The sequence below is a fragment of the Pyrus communis genome, chromosome 8 (assembly GCF_963583255.1).
Source record: "Pyrus communis chromosome 8, drPyrComm1.1, whole genome shotgun sequence".
NCBI lineage: Eukaryota > Viridiplantae > Streptophyta > Magnoliopsida > Rosales > Rosaceae > Pyrus > Pyrus communis.
In genome coordinates, this window is record NC_084810.1 from 5138774 (window position 1) to 5156519 (window position 17746).

A 17746-nucleotide genomic window follows, 5' to 3' on the forward strand; every position below is an offset into this window, starting at 1 on the left:
TAGGTCCTCATTCGACAAGGGCAGGCACACACATATTCATAGCATTAGAATCATAGATATGCTTACTAAGTATGCATCCGTAGAAAACACATAGAGAATTGATCAATGAGACAAGTAGGAAACCAATTTTCATCCATTCATAAAAGTAATTCAAACGAAATGTCATAACAAACTTGCAATCATATTCGGAGCTTCAAAACAGCCCCTAACTACTAAAAATTAGTTACACAGAATTTTCAAATTAAACCAAAAGAAAGACATGAGTTTGAGAAGATAAAACCGAAAGAAGAGAATGCCAAGATTTCCTCCTTCCTCTCCTTCCTTCCCCAACGCAGCAGCCTTGCCTTTTTTCCTTACTTTTCTTCCTTTTTTTCTATCTTTTTTTTTCACCTTTTTTTTCCACTCTTTTCCCTGCAATCTGCAGCCCTTTTCTTCTTTTCTGATGCCACAGTTTTTTCACTATAACTCACCCCACTAACAGCCATTTAGTATGACAATAAATGAGAGGAAATACTAAAACAATTGTAACTCTTTGGACAGCCTTTATTCCCATTACTCTCACTTAATTTTCCATTTCCTCTGATATTTGAATAGGTGTTAGCTGGCTTGTTCTTGGCTACATCAGTTTTGGCTGTTAATTTTATTGGATTTATTGCTTTCAATGTTTTCTTGTCAGTTACAAACTGCTCAACCTCTTGGGAACCTTTCAGTGTTAAAACGATCATAACTTCTTCTAGACAAATGATATTAACAATCCGTGAAATGCTCCAGAAAATAGACATCTGTAGCTTTCTAAGCATATAAGGCTCATTCTCTAATTCATTATGAGCTGTCCACAACTTGCTTCCAAAGTCAGCTAACCTGCACAGGCAGTTTTGACTAATTTGTTACTTAAAATTCCATTTGTGCTATTTTTCTTTTCTTTACTTGACAAATCCTACAAAACACAAAAATAAAGTAAATAACTCAAAAATATAAGGAACTAACTAAGAAAAGACAAGTGAATTTGATGTAAAATACATATGAATATGAGCTTACCAAGCAGCTCATAGCCGATAGTTAGTACTCGACTTTTTCCTCTTCAGGATGTCTTTCAGTAGTGCTTCTGAACCTCTAGCTTGACCTCTGTTCCTCAGAATATTATCCTTTTGTGCCTTCGCCTTTGCCGGGACAGGAGCTTCAACCTTTTCTGGTTTTGCAACCTCAGCAACAGGTTCTATCGGTTCCTCGGACTTGGACTCTGTTGCAGATGATGACTTCTTTGCCTTCTTTTCACGCTCCTGAAGCAAGTCAAATTGATAACTCGTGTCAGTTTCTAACACCAACCAGATTAACATGGATAAAGTAATAACAATAATTAAATTGAAATGAATAAATAGATAGCTTGAAATGATGCGATAAGAGATGCTCCCGCGGAGCAAAATGTGTTTGTTCAGCTTGTGGATATGGTTGAATATTCGAAGGTTTCATACCATAGAATTTAAAGATTATTGAAATGAATAAACAGATGGCTATTTTCGGTACCCACAAGAGCAAAAAGATAGTTTCATTTGTTTTGTGTTGTTTTGTTAGTTGGAAAGTTTGTAAACTGCATCTATATTCAGATTTTGTACTAATAAGGTCCTGCATTTGGTGTAATTTTCTCAGCATAATTTCTTTTTGCCCATTATTTTTCACACTTTTTCTCAGCCCACCTGGGATTTCACAGCCGATAGTCGACAAATTAGGACCTCTTAATAATTGTATAGATTTTGTTCAAAAAAATAACTGTACAGATAATACAACAAAAAATGTACAATTCTAATTTCAAACAATGTAAGGAAATGAAAAATGTACACCGTTGAACTTACAAAAGCAAGTCAAACTTCGAAGCAACGTATGCTTGCTTTTTAGGAGAAAACCTCCGGCTTTTGGGCTACAAAAATGCGACCTCAATATTCATTCAGATCCCATGAACGGTGATGTTAGATTGTTCCCCATTTAGAAAACTTACAGATGAAGAATGAGCTCAACTGCAAGTTTCCCCTTCTTCGTAGGGTTAATTTCTCCTATTTGAACCAATGTAAATTTGAGCATCAGAAATGCCATGCTAAAGACGTATTAAGAGTTAAACATGAATATAAATACTCAAACTCTTTAACAAACGTGTAATAAGTGCTTGCAACTTAACAATACAGTTCTATACTGCTCTAACATGTAAGAATGGAATACGATTCCAGATCCAATTGTTCTACTTACAAAAATACTGGAAAGGTATCAGGAACTGTACAAGAAGTACCAATGTGTCTCATGTATGGTGTTTATAGTAATTTGATAAAATTAAAAATTAAAAAAAAAAAAAAAAGTAGTTTTCCAGATCGAGCTCCATTTTTGGTAACAGGGGTCCAGTTTACACGCACATCACCAACACTGCACAGATAAAACTTTGTACCGTGTTCCCAGTTTCCAAGATTCTTCAGGCTACGATAAAAATTCAGTGATACACATCATGTTCAAATATTACATTGAGAGTATGGTATTAGAAAGTAACATGGTAAAAAGCAAATCTTGAGCTTGTGGATCTTTTCCTACGGTAAGGATCAAACACTTAAAAAGTGTGAGTGTTTTATTCTTGATGGATGAGTGGATACCTAATCATGAAGAAAACGAAAGAACCCGTCTTAAGTAAGAAGTTGCATAAGACCAATGAACTATAAAATTGAGCGAGAGTTCAGTATAAGTGGAAAGACAGTACCGAATCAACCAGATCTCCAAGCTTCTCCCTGGTAATTAATCCCTTTACCAAGATTTGCGCCTAGGATATCACCATGAGAACATGGCTGGAACCCAAAGTTTCCTGTGATACTGGAAGAACCATTAGTGAAAACTTAAGATAAGGTTTCGCTTCAATCAAAGGACGGATGCTTGGATAAATAAAAGAGGTATAGACACAATATTAATACTCCATGCTGCAATTACATCAGGATCACTTGTCAATACTTCCGGATGTCCTACAGAAATCCTACAGCGCTCAGCCTAGACAATTTGAAGCAGCAATATATTAATTAATACATGTACATTTTGATTTGCTCAAGCGCAACACAGAGCAAAAACTATTTAGTTAAACATGCGGGTATCCACCCTGAACAACTGCTTTCAGATCAGCTAGGATTGACTCCTTCACCACTGGAGGGGTGAGAACATTTGTATGGAGAACCTCCCTTCTCTATGATGCGCGTCTAGCCTACAATAAATGGAAAACCAAGAATGACAACTTAGAAACATCTCATCTCTTCATCTTCTTCCACGAACAAATAAGGCAAAACCTATTCGACGTGACCTTACATTCATGTGTCAGTTTTACGTGATAAATTATTTCAAACGGTCCAAAAATATGAACTTCATAATTCTCTATAAAAGGAAGGGTTAGGTTAAGAAAAGTTAATACAAGTTTTGAAGTACCATCTCGAGAACACGCTTTACTTCTTCAATAAAAGTTTATCTGCCACTCCTTTAAGCATATCATCAACATCTCCCTTTATAGCTTGAGTTAAATGGCATATTCCTGAAGCTGTATCAAGGAGAGTAATCCAGTGATTACATAGCAGATCATCAGATACAAAAATAAGTTAATTTCACTCTCAAGATTTCATTTTCATTCATTCTTCTTTGTTTCTTCCTCCCTCTTACCATGATTCTTCATCCCTCCTTTCCCCCTTATACTTTCCTTTATCTCAAGCACCAAAAAGTTAAAAAACTAAAAGCGAAATGGTTGTTGAACGGACCCAAGTTAAATAACTCTTGGCACTTCAACTACGTCTAGTTTAATACATGTAATACATAAATAAATAACTGATTAAAACCATCACACATTCAACTTATCCAACCTTTTTCTTGTCTGTCATTTCAGCTTATCCAATCCACAATTCAACCAAATGGGTAATCAAAATTACAAGAACCTGGGCAATGGAAAGGGAAAAAAACATGATTTATGCTCAATAATCATAAATTGCCTCAAAAGAAAGATATGTTCGCACCTGAAGAACTCGAGGGAAGGAAGGAAGAGAGAAGAGCAGAGCTTAATATTTTTGTATTTGATTTGTTTTGTAAAAACTGATCTGATTCATTTCTGGGAGCTGGGCTCCTTTTGTACAGACTCTACACTTTTAAAAGCCAGCTGGCATAATTAACAATTCCTAACAATAAACTAAAAAAAAATTAATGAAAAATATTAGCAGCTAGCTTGAAATATTGGGTGTATTTTGGTTCCTGCAGGTAACTTCCATTTGCAGGCCACCTTGCTAAACATTTCCAAAACTCCACTGCTATCATCCCCAGCCAACAACTGATAATCACCAAACTCTTCACCCTTTGATTCACCATTATCATCTTCGCTACTAGCTTCCTTTTGCTCAGATTTACTAGATTTCTTCGCTATCTCAGTACCATCCATCTTTGCATTTCCCTTATCAACCGAAGTAGTTGCCGTAGTAGGTGGTGTATCCTCCATTTCAGAATTAGATTCCTCACTACACAAAAACTATCCAGTGAAGTGGACGCCCCCACTTATACAGTCATGGAATAGCTCAAATTTATGACCAAACACAATATCAAACATTAACTGAGGGGATTTCTCAGCAGAAAGAACCCAAGATGTAGCAGGGGCACCATGATCCCATATTGGCAAGCCCACATTTCTACAAACATCTTGTTTGAACAACAAAATTCAAATAATTGGGGAAGCTTAGAATGGGCGAACCCAAAATCTGAGTTGCCACTTTCTTTTGCTTTCTTGCATAGACTCACAATCAGCAAGGGTGCAACCATCTGCCCAGGGACTAAGTCAGGAAACTTGTCAATCAGAATAATAGAGGTAAGAGTGGTGGTGCAAGCCGAGACAGCATTCGAGTGAGAGCAATTGGTGTCCTTGCCTTTGGTGTCTGCGGGAGTAGCATTTAAGTGATTTGCCAAATTCACAACAAACTCAAGTCCTGCATATCAACAATGTTTTCCGTTTTAAGCATCGGATAAATTTTGACCAAATATTTGATGTTACTGTCAACACCATTTTTGTCCAACTCAAAGCCAAATCCCTCGCTACCAAATGGAATACCAGTACACAAAGCCCTTTTTGTTGATGAAGACTTCCTTTCTATTCTAATCAATTCAACCAAAACCATTGTATATTTGCTCCAACAACCCAGTCAAGTGAATACCAGGTCTATCATGATTCAATATAAATTTTTCAACCACAACTTCATTTTCAACTGAATTTCGAGAGCAAGTAGAGTGTGCCATTCTTCTGCCAACTTTAAACAGCAATATACCTCACATAGCTGTCTGAATCTGTAAAGGATGAACCCCATTGCCCAATCCAGCATGCCATTTCCTCCACATATCAGGAGCCTTGCCAATGGTACCTTCACCACTGCAAGGGCAATCACATAGAACACAATCAAAGAAATCTTGGCTGATGGGTGGCTCCATTTCAGGTCATATTTCAGCAGCAGTAGACTGTGCCCCACAACTAGGAAAGTGCTGAGCTTCATGATTAGTGACTATCAAGATGGCTGTGCACATTTTTTTTTTTGTTTGATGGGTGAGTAAATTACATCTTTGGACATCAAGATCATTAGTTATAACCAATCCATCAGGTAGGGATCCTGGTTTTATTGATTGATGGATAACCTCAAGCAATTGGAATGTTTTCGAATCTGGTCGTGTAGCACATGTATCAAGTACAAAATGATTTGGACATACATCAAGGAATAGTGGAGGTACCATGTGTACAACCTACTATCTTGTGATGTTTCCAATCTCATTTTCAAGTTTTAAGAACTCATGAAAGCTCTCAAGTGTTTGGTTCTTCCTCAGTTGCATGCGAGAATAGTTTGAATGCTAAGCTAAATTCAGAAGGTACCAAGGCAATGGCCTAATAGGCTGCAGTTCACCCCCTTCACTTACCACAGATTGAGTCATTCTCCAATTGCCTTCGAATATCCAAACAAAATTGGCTACTTGAATTGATGCTAAAAGCAGCAGGCAGCGACTTTCGAAGAACCATTGCTACCTTTCGATTTAAAATAGTGAGCTCGCATACCTCATTCTCAATGTCTTCACCTATTGCACAAGCAGATTGGACTATCCTGACAATCCCTACTCCGCCATTATTTGTCATCAACTTAAGCAATTCACTGGCAGCTTCCATGGCTAACAAACTTAAGCAATTTCGAAGAACTTCATTGAATGCATCCCACTCTTCTGGGCTCACTATCCTTATGAGTGATAAAATTGTCCTGCCTTGAGAAGAGAGTGCCACAATCATATCTGTATTCCCTAGTTCCGCATGTCTTATAATAAGCCTTCCAATCTGATTGAACAGAGTTCCTCTTAAGAACAGTATCAATGATACATGGTCTGGATTCTGTCTCATAGAAATTTCATCGAACAGTTTTGATGCACACAAATCCTTCTTCACAAATATTCCCACAAGATATCAATTTACCCACCCAAATTCATCATTCAAGCAGACAATACAGGTGATATCATGATGAACAATATAGTATGCAATTATACCAAACAAAAGTAAACGGAATATGGCACTCCAATTTTCAGAATCATGGCTAAACGAATGAAGAGAGCAGAGCAGAGGTCCACATTTTTGTATTTGATTTCATTTGTAAAATAAAACTAATCTGATCCATTTATGGGAGCTAGGCTCCTTTTATACAGACTCTACACTTTTAAATGCCAGCTGGCATATTTAACAATTCCTCACAATAAAATCAGGAAGTTGTTATTAGCATTCTTAAAATCTCATTCTACACTCATTATAGTTATATTTTTCTTTCTAATTGTAAAAAAATTGAAGCGTAAAATGATATTTTTAGAGTGCCAATTAAAATTCCCTAAAACTAAAGCATAAAATCTCAGTTATATTTTGGGTTCATAACAAGATGCTGTCTGCACACACTAGTGGCAGCCATGGCCCCTGCGCAAACTGCACAAGGCTGTGTGTTTGATTTGATAGGAAAAATGTTTGCTTCTCCCTTTTGGTGGGCTTTGGGGTTCACAAAACTTAGCTCAGTTTGCACTTGCACAGGTTTATGTGGTTTTGTTTGTTTGTTTGTAAGAGGAGTGGAGGGGGTTGGTTAATGCCATTTGATTGAAATCAAAAGGGTGATATGATATAATAAACAAGGGGACACGGATTGACTCCAATGGCTTGAAGGGCAATATTGGTATCGAAATCAACGCCATATTATTGATGCGAAATATCGATTTCATATGAACAAAATCTATCAAATATGAAATACTAATGAGACAAGAACGAAAAAAAATAAGTATTCAATTTATTTTGATTTGGATGCTAAATCACGATCAAGAGACTGAAATTTAAAGTAACTGTTACTAGATGGTTAGCAAATCAAATACAAGTAAAACTTTTGTCATGACGAATTTTGTATATTTCCAAAGTTCATATAAAAACTGTTTCACAATGTTAATTGTCGTCATTTTACGAACATTGTTAATTGTTCATATAAAAAAAATACTCAGATTTGACATTTGGTTATATATATAATATATATATATATAACAACTGGTGGCAAGCCACGGTTATCCACCCCTTCCAAGGGTGGCGAAAACTCACAGAGGCATTTCAGCATCCCCTTGGCCACAAGTCTGGCTTCCAGCCTAACAGTGGGTTTCGAACCTAAAACCTCTAGTTTTTAATTTGAAGGAAGCATCACAATCCAACATTTACCACTAGGCCACCACCATGACGAAACTTGAAAGAAGATAATACTATTGTTGAGGCTACTAGGAGTACAAATCTCTCCCCTCCTTATTCAATCTCCTTTCCTCTCCTCTTCTCACATTGTCTTCTCTGTCTTTCTATAAATAAAACGTTAACACAAGATGTTAACGTGACTTAGTCGTAACTTTTCAAATAGGAGAGGAGGGAAGGGGAGAGAGATTAGAAGGAGAAAGAACCCTACTCCGGCTACTTGGACACAAAAATTGACATTTTTGTTGACACACACTTTAATATAACAGAAACCCACATACAATGGTAGAGCTCACATGCACCAAAAGTAAAAACTAAAAAGTGTGTCAACAAGAATATTAATATAGTGTGTCCAAATAGTTTTATTGTATTGTCATATATATTAGAACAAACCTTACATCAGGATAAAACAAACAAAAAAAACAAAAAAAGTCGTACTATTTGAATACACAAAATTAACACTGTTTAATACATGATAAGGCCCACCTCTACTAGACAATGTGTTAGCAAGTGGGTAGATTTCGTATATCCAAATTGTTTTATTTAAAATGAAAATACATAATGAAAATTACAATCTAGTCCCTAATCCTTTTTTTCATCCTGGCCATGCACACTGTCATCTTCACATAGAATGAATCTTGTACACTATCCAAGAATCAAAAATACGCATACCTCCATGTCTTGTTAAGAACTAAAGAACCGCAAACTCCCCAAAATCCGACAATGAAGCCTAAGGCTGCAAAAATATAAAACCAGGGAAGTTCATCACGTTCATTATCCGCATCAATGTCCTTGCACTCATTTGGAAGTGGAGCGCCACAAAGTTGAAGGTTCCCCTCAAATACAGAAGCGTTGAAGCTATGGAGCTGCGTGCTCGTCGGTATTTTTCCTTTCAGATTATTATATGAGACATCAAATTCTTTCAAGAAATGAAGGCTCGTTATTGACAAGGGAAGTTTTCTGGACAAATGATTCATGGAGAGGTTCAAAAGCTCTAAATACCTTAGGTTAGAGAAGTTGTTGCCGTCAAAATGCAACTCACGAATAAGCTATAATTGACCGATCTCAAAAGATATAACACCACTAATGTTATTGGCCGCTAGGTTTATCATTCCTTGATAAAAAGACAATCTATGCGGAAAAAATATTGGATTTTTTTATTACGCGTCCCAAGAAGGGAAGTTCAAATTCATAATTGTCTACTTAAGATGCATTGTCCACCATTAACCCTGGTAATCTACAAAGTTGCTTTGGAAATTCACCTCAAATCTAATTGTCTGACATATCCATTAAAGAGAGTTTTGGAAGAGTCCCCAACCAACTTGGAATTGACCCTGTGATTTGATTACCACTTAGATACAATACCTCTAAATTCTTTAGGTTTGATAACCAACCAGGTAACTGACCAGTGAGCCCACAACTTTGCAAACTCAAGACACGAAGATTTTGGAATCCATGAAAATCAACCATGTCATCATCAGTTAGCTCTGTCTTGTGGTAAAATGAACCGGTAAGGAGAAGTGTATGAAGACTTTTGCAACCCATTAGCATCTTCATTGCCCCTGTGAAATTCGTCAACTGTATAAAACCAAGCGAGAGGAAGGACAAGGATTTCAATGAACAAATCTTAGGTTGTATTTGTCCTTCTAGATAAGGATTTCTACTCAACCGAATTTCTTTTAGTGACCAGCATGAGTAAAGGCTCGTCGGCAAGATACCGGTGAAGTTATTCTTCATTAGGTCAAGTTTACTAAGGTGGCTGAGTTTGGGGAAATTAGGAGTGGTGAGGTCTCCTTTCAAGTAGTTGAATCCCAAATGTATTTCTAGGAGGTTTGTGCAATTCATCAAAGATAGAGGCAAATTACCTTGTAAGCTATTAAAATCAAGAGCCATAAATTTCAACTTCAAGAGCTTCCCGAAATTGAGAGGTATCACACCACTCAAATAATTAAAATAGAGGTCAAGGATAGTGAGGTTGGCGAGGTTGGCAATTCTTTCACTAATGGCTCCATTTAGTGAATTATAGATGTCTTCCGGAAGTGATCTTGACATTGGAACACCACCCCCCCCCCCCAGCCCACGAGAAATGTTGCCACTAAATTCATTGGAGGAAAAATCCAATACTCTTATGGAATAAGATGATCGAAAACAAATAAATGAAGGGATATACCCAAAGAAGGTGTTGTTGCTGACATTGAAACTTGTCAAACTCCAAGCTTGTTGGAAAAAAGAACAGGGAATTGCACCATGGAAGTGATTGCTTGACAAATCTATTGTCTGAATATTTTTGGGTAGTAGAGAAAATGGTATCTCTCCAGAAAGAAGGTTATAGCTCAAATCAAGGATCTTGAGGTGATTCAAGGACGAGAAGAATTTGGTTTCAAGTGTGCCATAAAGTGAATTGTGGGAAAGGTTCAAGTGGGTGAGATGTGTGAGATTTGCAAGTGATGAGACAAACATACCTCCTTTGAGCCCTTTGGAGGGTAAGAGCAAATGAGTGACCCAACCCTCTTGATTACAAGTGATGCCGTTCCAATAACAACGATCAACAGAATTGCACCAATTTACGGGAGGAGAAGATAGAGTGCGGGCGAAGGCCATAAGAGAGGTGCATTCAATTTGGTTGTTTGCATGAATATTTGTTGTAGATATAATGAAAAAGAATAAGAAGACGAGGAGGAAGCCATGAGGCATTTTTCAAACTTAGATATTGCTTAGAGTAACAGGTCTGCATATGTACATATATATAAAAGCAACCAAAGGTATGCAACGAAGCATGCTCTTTTTGTGTGTGTGGTGATTAATTTTGTTTTTTTTTTTTTTTTTTTTTTTACCTTACACGGTATGAAAGAAACCAAACGGCGATGACCTCTGTTGATCGTGGACTCGAGAATTGGCAAACAACCTTGACCGCACACAACCGAATGACGTACATGACTCTGCAAAACAAACTACGTATCACTCCACCTCGACGTAGAGCTCCGTCCACATTGACTTTGTAGTGTCCTGAGTCGCCAACGCCGGAGGCCAAATGCCACCTAACCTAGATCAACACCTCTATGTCGCTCACTGCCACCAACTGGAAGTCCTCAAGCAGACCCCTGGATCGCTTGATTCACCATCTCCAGCTTATTCAGTTATTAAGGGAATTCTTTTCGGACAGCAACTCATTTCTTCCTTTCCAAACTACCCAACAAGCCATAGAAAACAAGTGGAGCTCCTCCTGAGTCGAAGCATGAAATTCCTCACAATCGTATAAAAGCAATGAAGGATGGTTACTAAGCAAAAAAAGATTTCCCATCAGGGTTCCAAACAGAAGAATGCAAGAGGTAAAACAGAACCAGGATATTCTCTAAACGAAATGGTTCACCAACGGTCCCGAAGGATTCCAGATGACATTAAAACTCAACATTGCTTGAAAAATAACAGCACTAGGATATTCTCTTAGATAACATGCATGAAAAGGGGACAACGTTCAAAATTTGAAATCACTTAATGACAATCCAAGTGTGTGTTTCTTCTCCATTGAAAGAGAGTTTCCTTCAGCTTCTTCTAGGTTTCCTTTCGAGATCTAATAGCTGCTTTAGGTCTATCTTTATCTGCCTTCTTCTTCCTCTCCAAGGGCAGCTTATTTTTTTCAATCTCCTCTTCTCCTTTCATCTCCTTCAACTTAGCGGATCAATTTTCTTTTCTTTTGGGGTCTCCTTTTCAGAAACAAATATTTCCTTGTCTGCCACGTCAATATCAGTAGCTTTTGGAGCAGTTGATTTATATTTGGTATCTTCCTCAACTTGTTTTGCATTAGACTTTGGGGCTGTCTCTACCACAGGTGCTTCCACAACCACCAATGGCTTCTCATCTGGGTTTCTTATACATCCATCCCTACTCATTTGTCGGGTTTCTTATACGTCCCTCCGTACTCATTTGCCGGCCTTTCCAGAGGGACATAAATTTCTCGACCTAAAGAAAAAAATAACAAAATTTAGAATGCAGATGCTATATGGAGAAGTTAACAATGCGCAGTCATGTAACAAACCCCTTCATGAAGAACTGCTTCGAGTGCTTTAACATTGTTCGTAGCAGCAACATTTGTCGCTTTGGTCATGACCCCATGGCTATGGTAAAAGCCAGCATTCTGAAAATCATAACAATATAATTACAGGGTGATAGTATCACACATAAAATACAACCATTAAATGCACCCCTTCATGTCAGAAGGATAACTATTAATCTTGAGGGCATACGTTACAATAATTAGACGACAACCAACCAAATAAGAGGCTACATACCAACCAATAAAACTCAACTCTAATACAGCAAAAATAGATTACAACTGAACTAAAAATTTCCACAAAATTCATTGGAGGGAAATTTCCAATACTCTTATGGGAGGAGAGGATCGGAGACAAATAGATGAAGGGATATACCCAAAGAAGGTGTGGTTGCTGACATTGAAACTAGTCAAATTCCAAGCTTGTTGGAAGAAAGAAGATGGAATTGCACCATGGAAGTGATTGTTTGACAAATCTATTGTTTGGACATCTTTTGGTGGTAGAGAAAATAGTATCTCTCCAAAAAGAAGGTAATAGCTCAAATTAAGGATCTCGATGCGATTCAAGGACGAGAATAATTTAATTTCAAGTGCACCAAAAAGCGAATATTGCACATTAATATACATTTTTGCAAAACCTTGAATGCGGCACAGACATTTTCCACAGTGAAAAACAAAAGTAAATGACATCTTGCAAAGCAAACTTGCCATCGAGTACAATTCAACGCATCACGACGTAGAGCTCCGTCCACATTGATTTGTAGTGTCCCTATTCTTCGACGCCGGAGGCAGAACGCCACCTAGATCAACACCTCTATGTCAATTAGCGCCACGAACGGGAACTCCTCAAGCAGACCTCTCGATCGCTTGATTCACCATCTCCGGCTTTTCAGTTATTAAGTGAATTTTTTCGAACAGCAACTCATTCTTCCTTTCCAAACTACCCAACAACGCAAAAAGCCAAAGAAATCAGGTGGAGCCCCTCCCGAGTCGAGGTATAAAAGCAATGAAGGATGGTAACAAAAAATGATTTCCCATTAGGGTTCTAAGCAGAGGAATACAAAGGTAAAACAGGGAGTGTTAAAACCACTCATTCCCCAAAACTAAATGGTTATCCAACGGGAATTGCAGATGACATTAAAACTCCATATTGCTTGAAAAATAAAAGAACCAGGATATTATCTAACGATAACATCCATGAAAGGGGACAACGTTCAAAATTTGAAATCACATGAATTAAACCAAATGTGTGTTCACAGCAACTCTCACACAAATGGGATTTGCTAATAAGGTCAGAAAATTATACGGTGCCTGAAAAAATAGAAATAATGGATCTTGATCACCTAAAATCCCACAACTTCAACACCCATGCTTTCAACCAAAGAACAGCCTTTCAAACCCAAAATTCCTGATGTAGAAGGCAAGTTCCAAATCGAATGCAAAAGAGGCGCAGCTCCTGACGGTGGGGACTGATCGGAGACGTGGCCGCAGCCCCTTGTTTTTGGGTCTTCTTGAGAATATAATAAGGCCCATTGGGCTATACTTCTTGTAATAAATTTGGGTCAAATAGTTGAGATTGGATCTAAATCCTGCTATTCAACCTCTATTATGTGCGTAGAGCCTTATACCAATAGGAAATGCTACTTGCTTTGTAACAAGTGTTACTGAATGATTTCTTGTAATTCTTCTCACAATAGAGTGAGTATAGAATGAATAATAATTATGTGTCGAATTCGTTATTTATGTGAGTACTACTTAAGCTTAATTCATAAATCTCCTACGCTTCAAAAAAATATTTATGAAATGTAATGGCACTAATGACAGATCAACATCATATCAACAACACCTATTAAATGTAATAATAATGAGAGATCTGAAAAGAAAAACAATGTATTCAATTTATTTTGGTTTGGATGCTAAATTACGAACGAGAGACTGAAACTTAAAGGAATTGTTCTTGAAAATGGAAATCTCAACTAAAATTACAAAGAATGATCTCTAACTTCCTACAGCCGTATAAAAGTTTTAAAGAAACTGTTACAAGAATATTAGTAAATTAAATACAAGTGAAATTTTTGTCATTACCAATTGAAACAAGTTTATCTTATAACTATATTTGTTTCTCAATAAATTGAGTAATTTGCAACTTATGCATAAGATCTTAAACATTATGAATAAGTGGTTGCCCAAAAAAAATATTATGAATAACAGTAGACACTGCGAGGAAGGTGAGAACCTTGTAAAATCATGATTATATAAACGTTACTACACTAAGGGGTGGTGCAATAAATTGGTATCGAACATATCATCCACAAAATTCGAATTGAGACTTTTCAGTTATAAGTGAAGAGGGATATCACTAAACCGAAATACTAAATAGCATTGTAAAATACAATGCGGTCCCAATCGTTGTGCCAAAATAAAAACTTTTAGATATCTTATAATTCATACAAAAACTGCTTCACATTGTTAATTGCAATCATTGTGTTAGGAGGGGTTTCTCTGGAAGATTAAACTATTCTTTTGAGACCAAATTTGCCAACACATAATGAGTATCTTCTCATTGACATTCGACTTACATCATGGTGAAACTTGAAGCATAAATTAATAATGGTGATGCTATTTGAACAACGAAGTGATACATTTGTTGACACATTCTCTAATACACGTGAGACTCATATAGACACATACAATGGGGTAACAAACACATGCATTAAAAAGTGAGTCAACGAATGTGCCAAATTTTGTGTGACCAAATAGGTTTATTGCACTATAATATAAGAACAAAGATTACATCAGAATGAAAACATACAAACAACAAAAATAAAAACTGAAAGAGGGATGCTATTTTCGTACACGAACATTACACACTTACTGATTAACTCCCTAATACAGATGCTTACATCTGCATACAGTGGTAGGACTTCCATTCGAGAGTGGGTCAGCAAATATATGTAAATTTTGTGTATCCATAGAGTTTTATTGAAACTGAAAAAATATATAGTAAAACATAGAATCTAGTCCCTAATCCTTCTCTTCATCTTGCGCATGCATATTGCCATCTTCACATAGACCAAATCTTGTACATTATCCAGAAACTGAAAATACGCGTACCTCCATGTCTTCTTAAGAAGTAAAGAACCACAAACTCCCCAAAATCCGACAATGAAACCTAGGGTTGCAAAAAAATAAAACCAGGGAAGCTCATCACCTTTGTTGTCCACATCTTGGTCGACGTTATTCTTGTTATCTGCATCAATTTCTCTGCACTCATTTGGAAGTGGAGCACCACAGAGTTTAGGGTTCCCCTCAAATGCAGAAGCAGCAAAGCTCTGGAGCTGCGTGCCTGTCGGTATTGTTCCTTGAAGATTATTGTACGAGACATTAAAACTGCTCAAGAAATTAAGGCTCGTCATGGACCATGGGATTTTTCCAGCCAAATGATTCATGGAGAGGTCCAAAGCCTCTAAATTTTTTAGGTTAGATATTTGGTTTGGAATGTTGCCGGAGAAGTTGTTGTGGTTAAGAAACAAATTTCTAAGAAACTGCAATTGGCCGATCTCAGTAGGTATACTACCATTAATGTTATTTACTGATAGGTCTATCCTACCTCCAAGGTTAGACATTCCACGAGGTAAAACATCTGCCTTTTTATATGCATAGTTAAAGATGGGAAGTTCGAATTCATAACTGCCTATTGAAGATGCATTCGCCACCAACCTTGGTAATCTACAAAGTTGTTTGGGAAGATTACCTGAAATCATATTGTCTGCCAAATCCATAAAAAAGAGTTTTGGAAGATTCCCCAACCTACTTGGAATTGACCCTGTGATTTGATTCATACCTAAAACAACACCTCTAGATTCTTTAGGTTTGATAACCAACCAGGTATCTGACCAGTGAGCCTACATGAAGCCAAACTCAAGAAATGAAGATCTTGGAATCCGTGAAAATCAACCATGTCATCATCAGTTGGCATTGCTTCACTGTCAAACGAACCGCTAAACATGAGTGTGCGAAGACTTCTGCAACGGCTTAATATCTTCATTGCCCCTGTGACATTGGTCAATTGTAGATAACCAATCGAGAGGAAGGACAAGGATTTCAGTGAAAGAATCTCAGGTTGTATTTGTCCTTCTAAATAACGATTGTTACTCAAACGGATTGTTTTTAGGGACCTGCATGAATAAAGGCTTATTGGCAAGATACCAGTGAAGTTATTCCAAATTAGGTCAAGTTTACTAAGGTGGCTAAGTTTGGAGAAATTAGGCGTGGTGAGGTCTCCTTCCAAGTTGTTGAATCCCAAATGTAGTTCTACAAGGTTTGTGCAATTCATCAAAGATGAGGGCAACTTACCTTCTAAGTTGTTGGAATCAAAATTCATGAATTTCAACTTGGAGAGCTTCCCAAAATTGAGAGGGATCACACCACTCAAATAATTAAAATATAGGTCAAGGATTGTGAGGTAGGTGAGGTTGGCAATTCTTTCACTAATGGCTCCATTTAGTGAATTGAGAGGTAATACAAGTTCCTCAAGTTTGGTAGCATTATAGATGTCTTCCGGAAGTGATCCTGACAAATAATTGTGACCAGCACGAAGAATCTGCAGTTTGGAACACCCCCCGAGCCCACGAGAAAATTTGCCACTAAATTCATTGGAGGAAAAATCCAATACTCTTATGGAAGGAGATGATCGGAGACAAATAGATGTAGGGATATACCCAGAGAAGGTGTTGTTGCTGACATTGAAACTAGTCAAATTCCAAGCTTGTTGGAGAAAAGAAGAGGGAATTGCACCATGGAAGTGATTGCTTGACAAATCTATTGTCTGAATATTTTTGGGTAGTAGAGAAAATGGTATCTCTCCAGAAAGAAGGTTATAGCTCAAATCAATGATCTTGAGGTGATTCAAGGACGAGAAGAATTTGGTTTCAAGTGTGCCATAAAGTGAATTGTGGGAAAGGTTCAAGTGAGTGAGATATGTGAGATTTGCAAGTGATGAGACAAACATACCTCCTTTGAGCCCTTTGGAGGGTAAGAGCAAATGAGTGACCCAACCCTCCTGATTACAAATGATGCCATTCCAACGACAACAATCAACAGAAGTACTCCAATTTACAGGAGGAGAAGATAGAGTGCGGGCAAAGGTCATGACAGTGGTGCATTCTGTGTTGTTGCTTGCATGAATATTTGTTGTAGATATTATGAAAGAGAATAAGAAGACAAGGAGGAAGTCATGAGCCATTTTTTTAACTTAGATATTCTTGCAATAACAAGTCTGCAATATATCATTTATATAGGGGCAACCAAAGGTGGCTATGTATTATTTTGTTGTGTGTGTGGTCATGGACTCGAGAGGGGGGCCGCACATGAAAACGAGCATAAAAGTCAGTATTTCATTGCAAACAACCTTGACCGCACGTTCATGTACATTTTCCAAACCCTTCAATATGTGAGAGAGATTTTCCACAGTGAAAAGGGACAAAGTTTCAAATTTGAAATCACATAAAGAAAACCAAATATGCGTTCCTTCTTCTCCATTGAAATGGGCTAGATTGTAGTAAAGAGAAAGGTTTATGAGCTGAAATGGGTTAAATTGTAGTAAAAGATTTCTTCTACTCCAGCATTCTTTATGACTCCATTATATCAAGGTATGTCAAAGCAAGAAGGGAAAAAAAATGTGTTAAATGTGAAGGTTTTCTTATTGAGAAAACCAATCACCTTCAATTCCCAAAAAAATTGTATGACTAAGGGGACAAGTTTATTTTATGACTAATCCCAGTGTAATCCCCTGAAAATGAAAAGTTATTCACCTCTATCTTCAATTGAGCTTGAAAACACTTGAACTAAATTGACCCAATGACTAAAACATGAGGATTATTTTAACATTTAAGCCCAAAATTTTTATAATTAAAAAAAAATACACT

General features: G+C 37.2%; 1 protein-coding gene, 1 long non-coding RNA gene and 1 pseudogene across 2 annotated transcripts; all 3 read right to left on the reverse strand.

Moving 5' to 3' along the window:
- Positions 1–2547: 2547 nt before the first annotated feature.
- Positions 2548–4093, reverse strand: LOC137741528 (uncharacterized). Its single transcript, XR_011069313.1, has 3 exons — positions 4017–4093; positions 3442–3550; positions 2548–3223 (listed from the first exon to the last, which is right to left on the reverse strand). It is a non-coding gene; the product is annotated as an uncharacterized lncRNA (long non-coding RNA).
- Positions 4094–8424: 4331 nt separating this feature from the next.
- On the reverse strand, positions 8425–9820 carry LOC137742817 (receptor-like protein 2). The gene is made up of 2 exons (XM_068482768.1): positions 9134–9820; positions 8425–8817 (listed from the first exon to the last, which is right to left on the reverse strand). The coding sequence occupies exons 1-2, from the start codon at positions 9818–9820 to the stop codon at positions 8425–8427; spliced, it is 1080 nt and encodes a 359-aa protein (XP_068338869.1).
- Positions 9821–14362: 4542 nt separating this feature from the next.
- LOC137743437 (receptor-like protein 2) lies at positions 14363–17064 on the reverse strand (annotated as a pseudogene).
- Between the last annotated feature and the right edge of the window lie 682 nt (positions 17065–17746).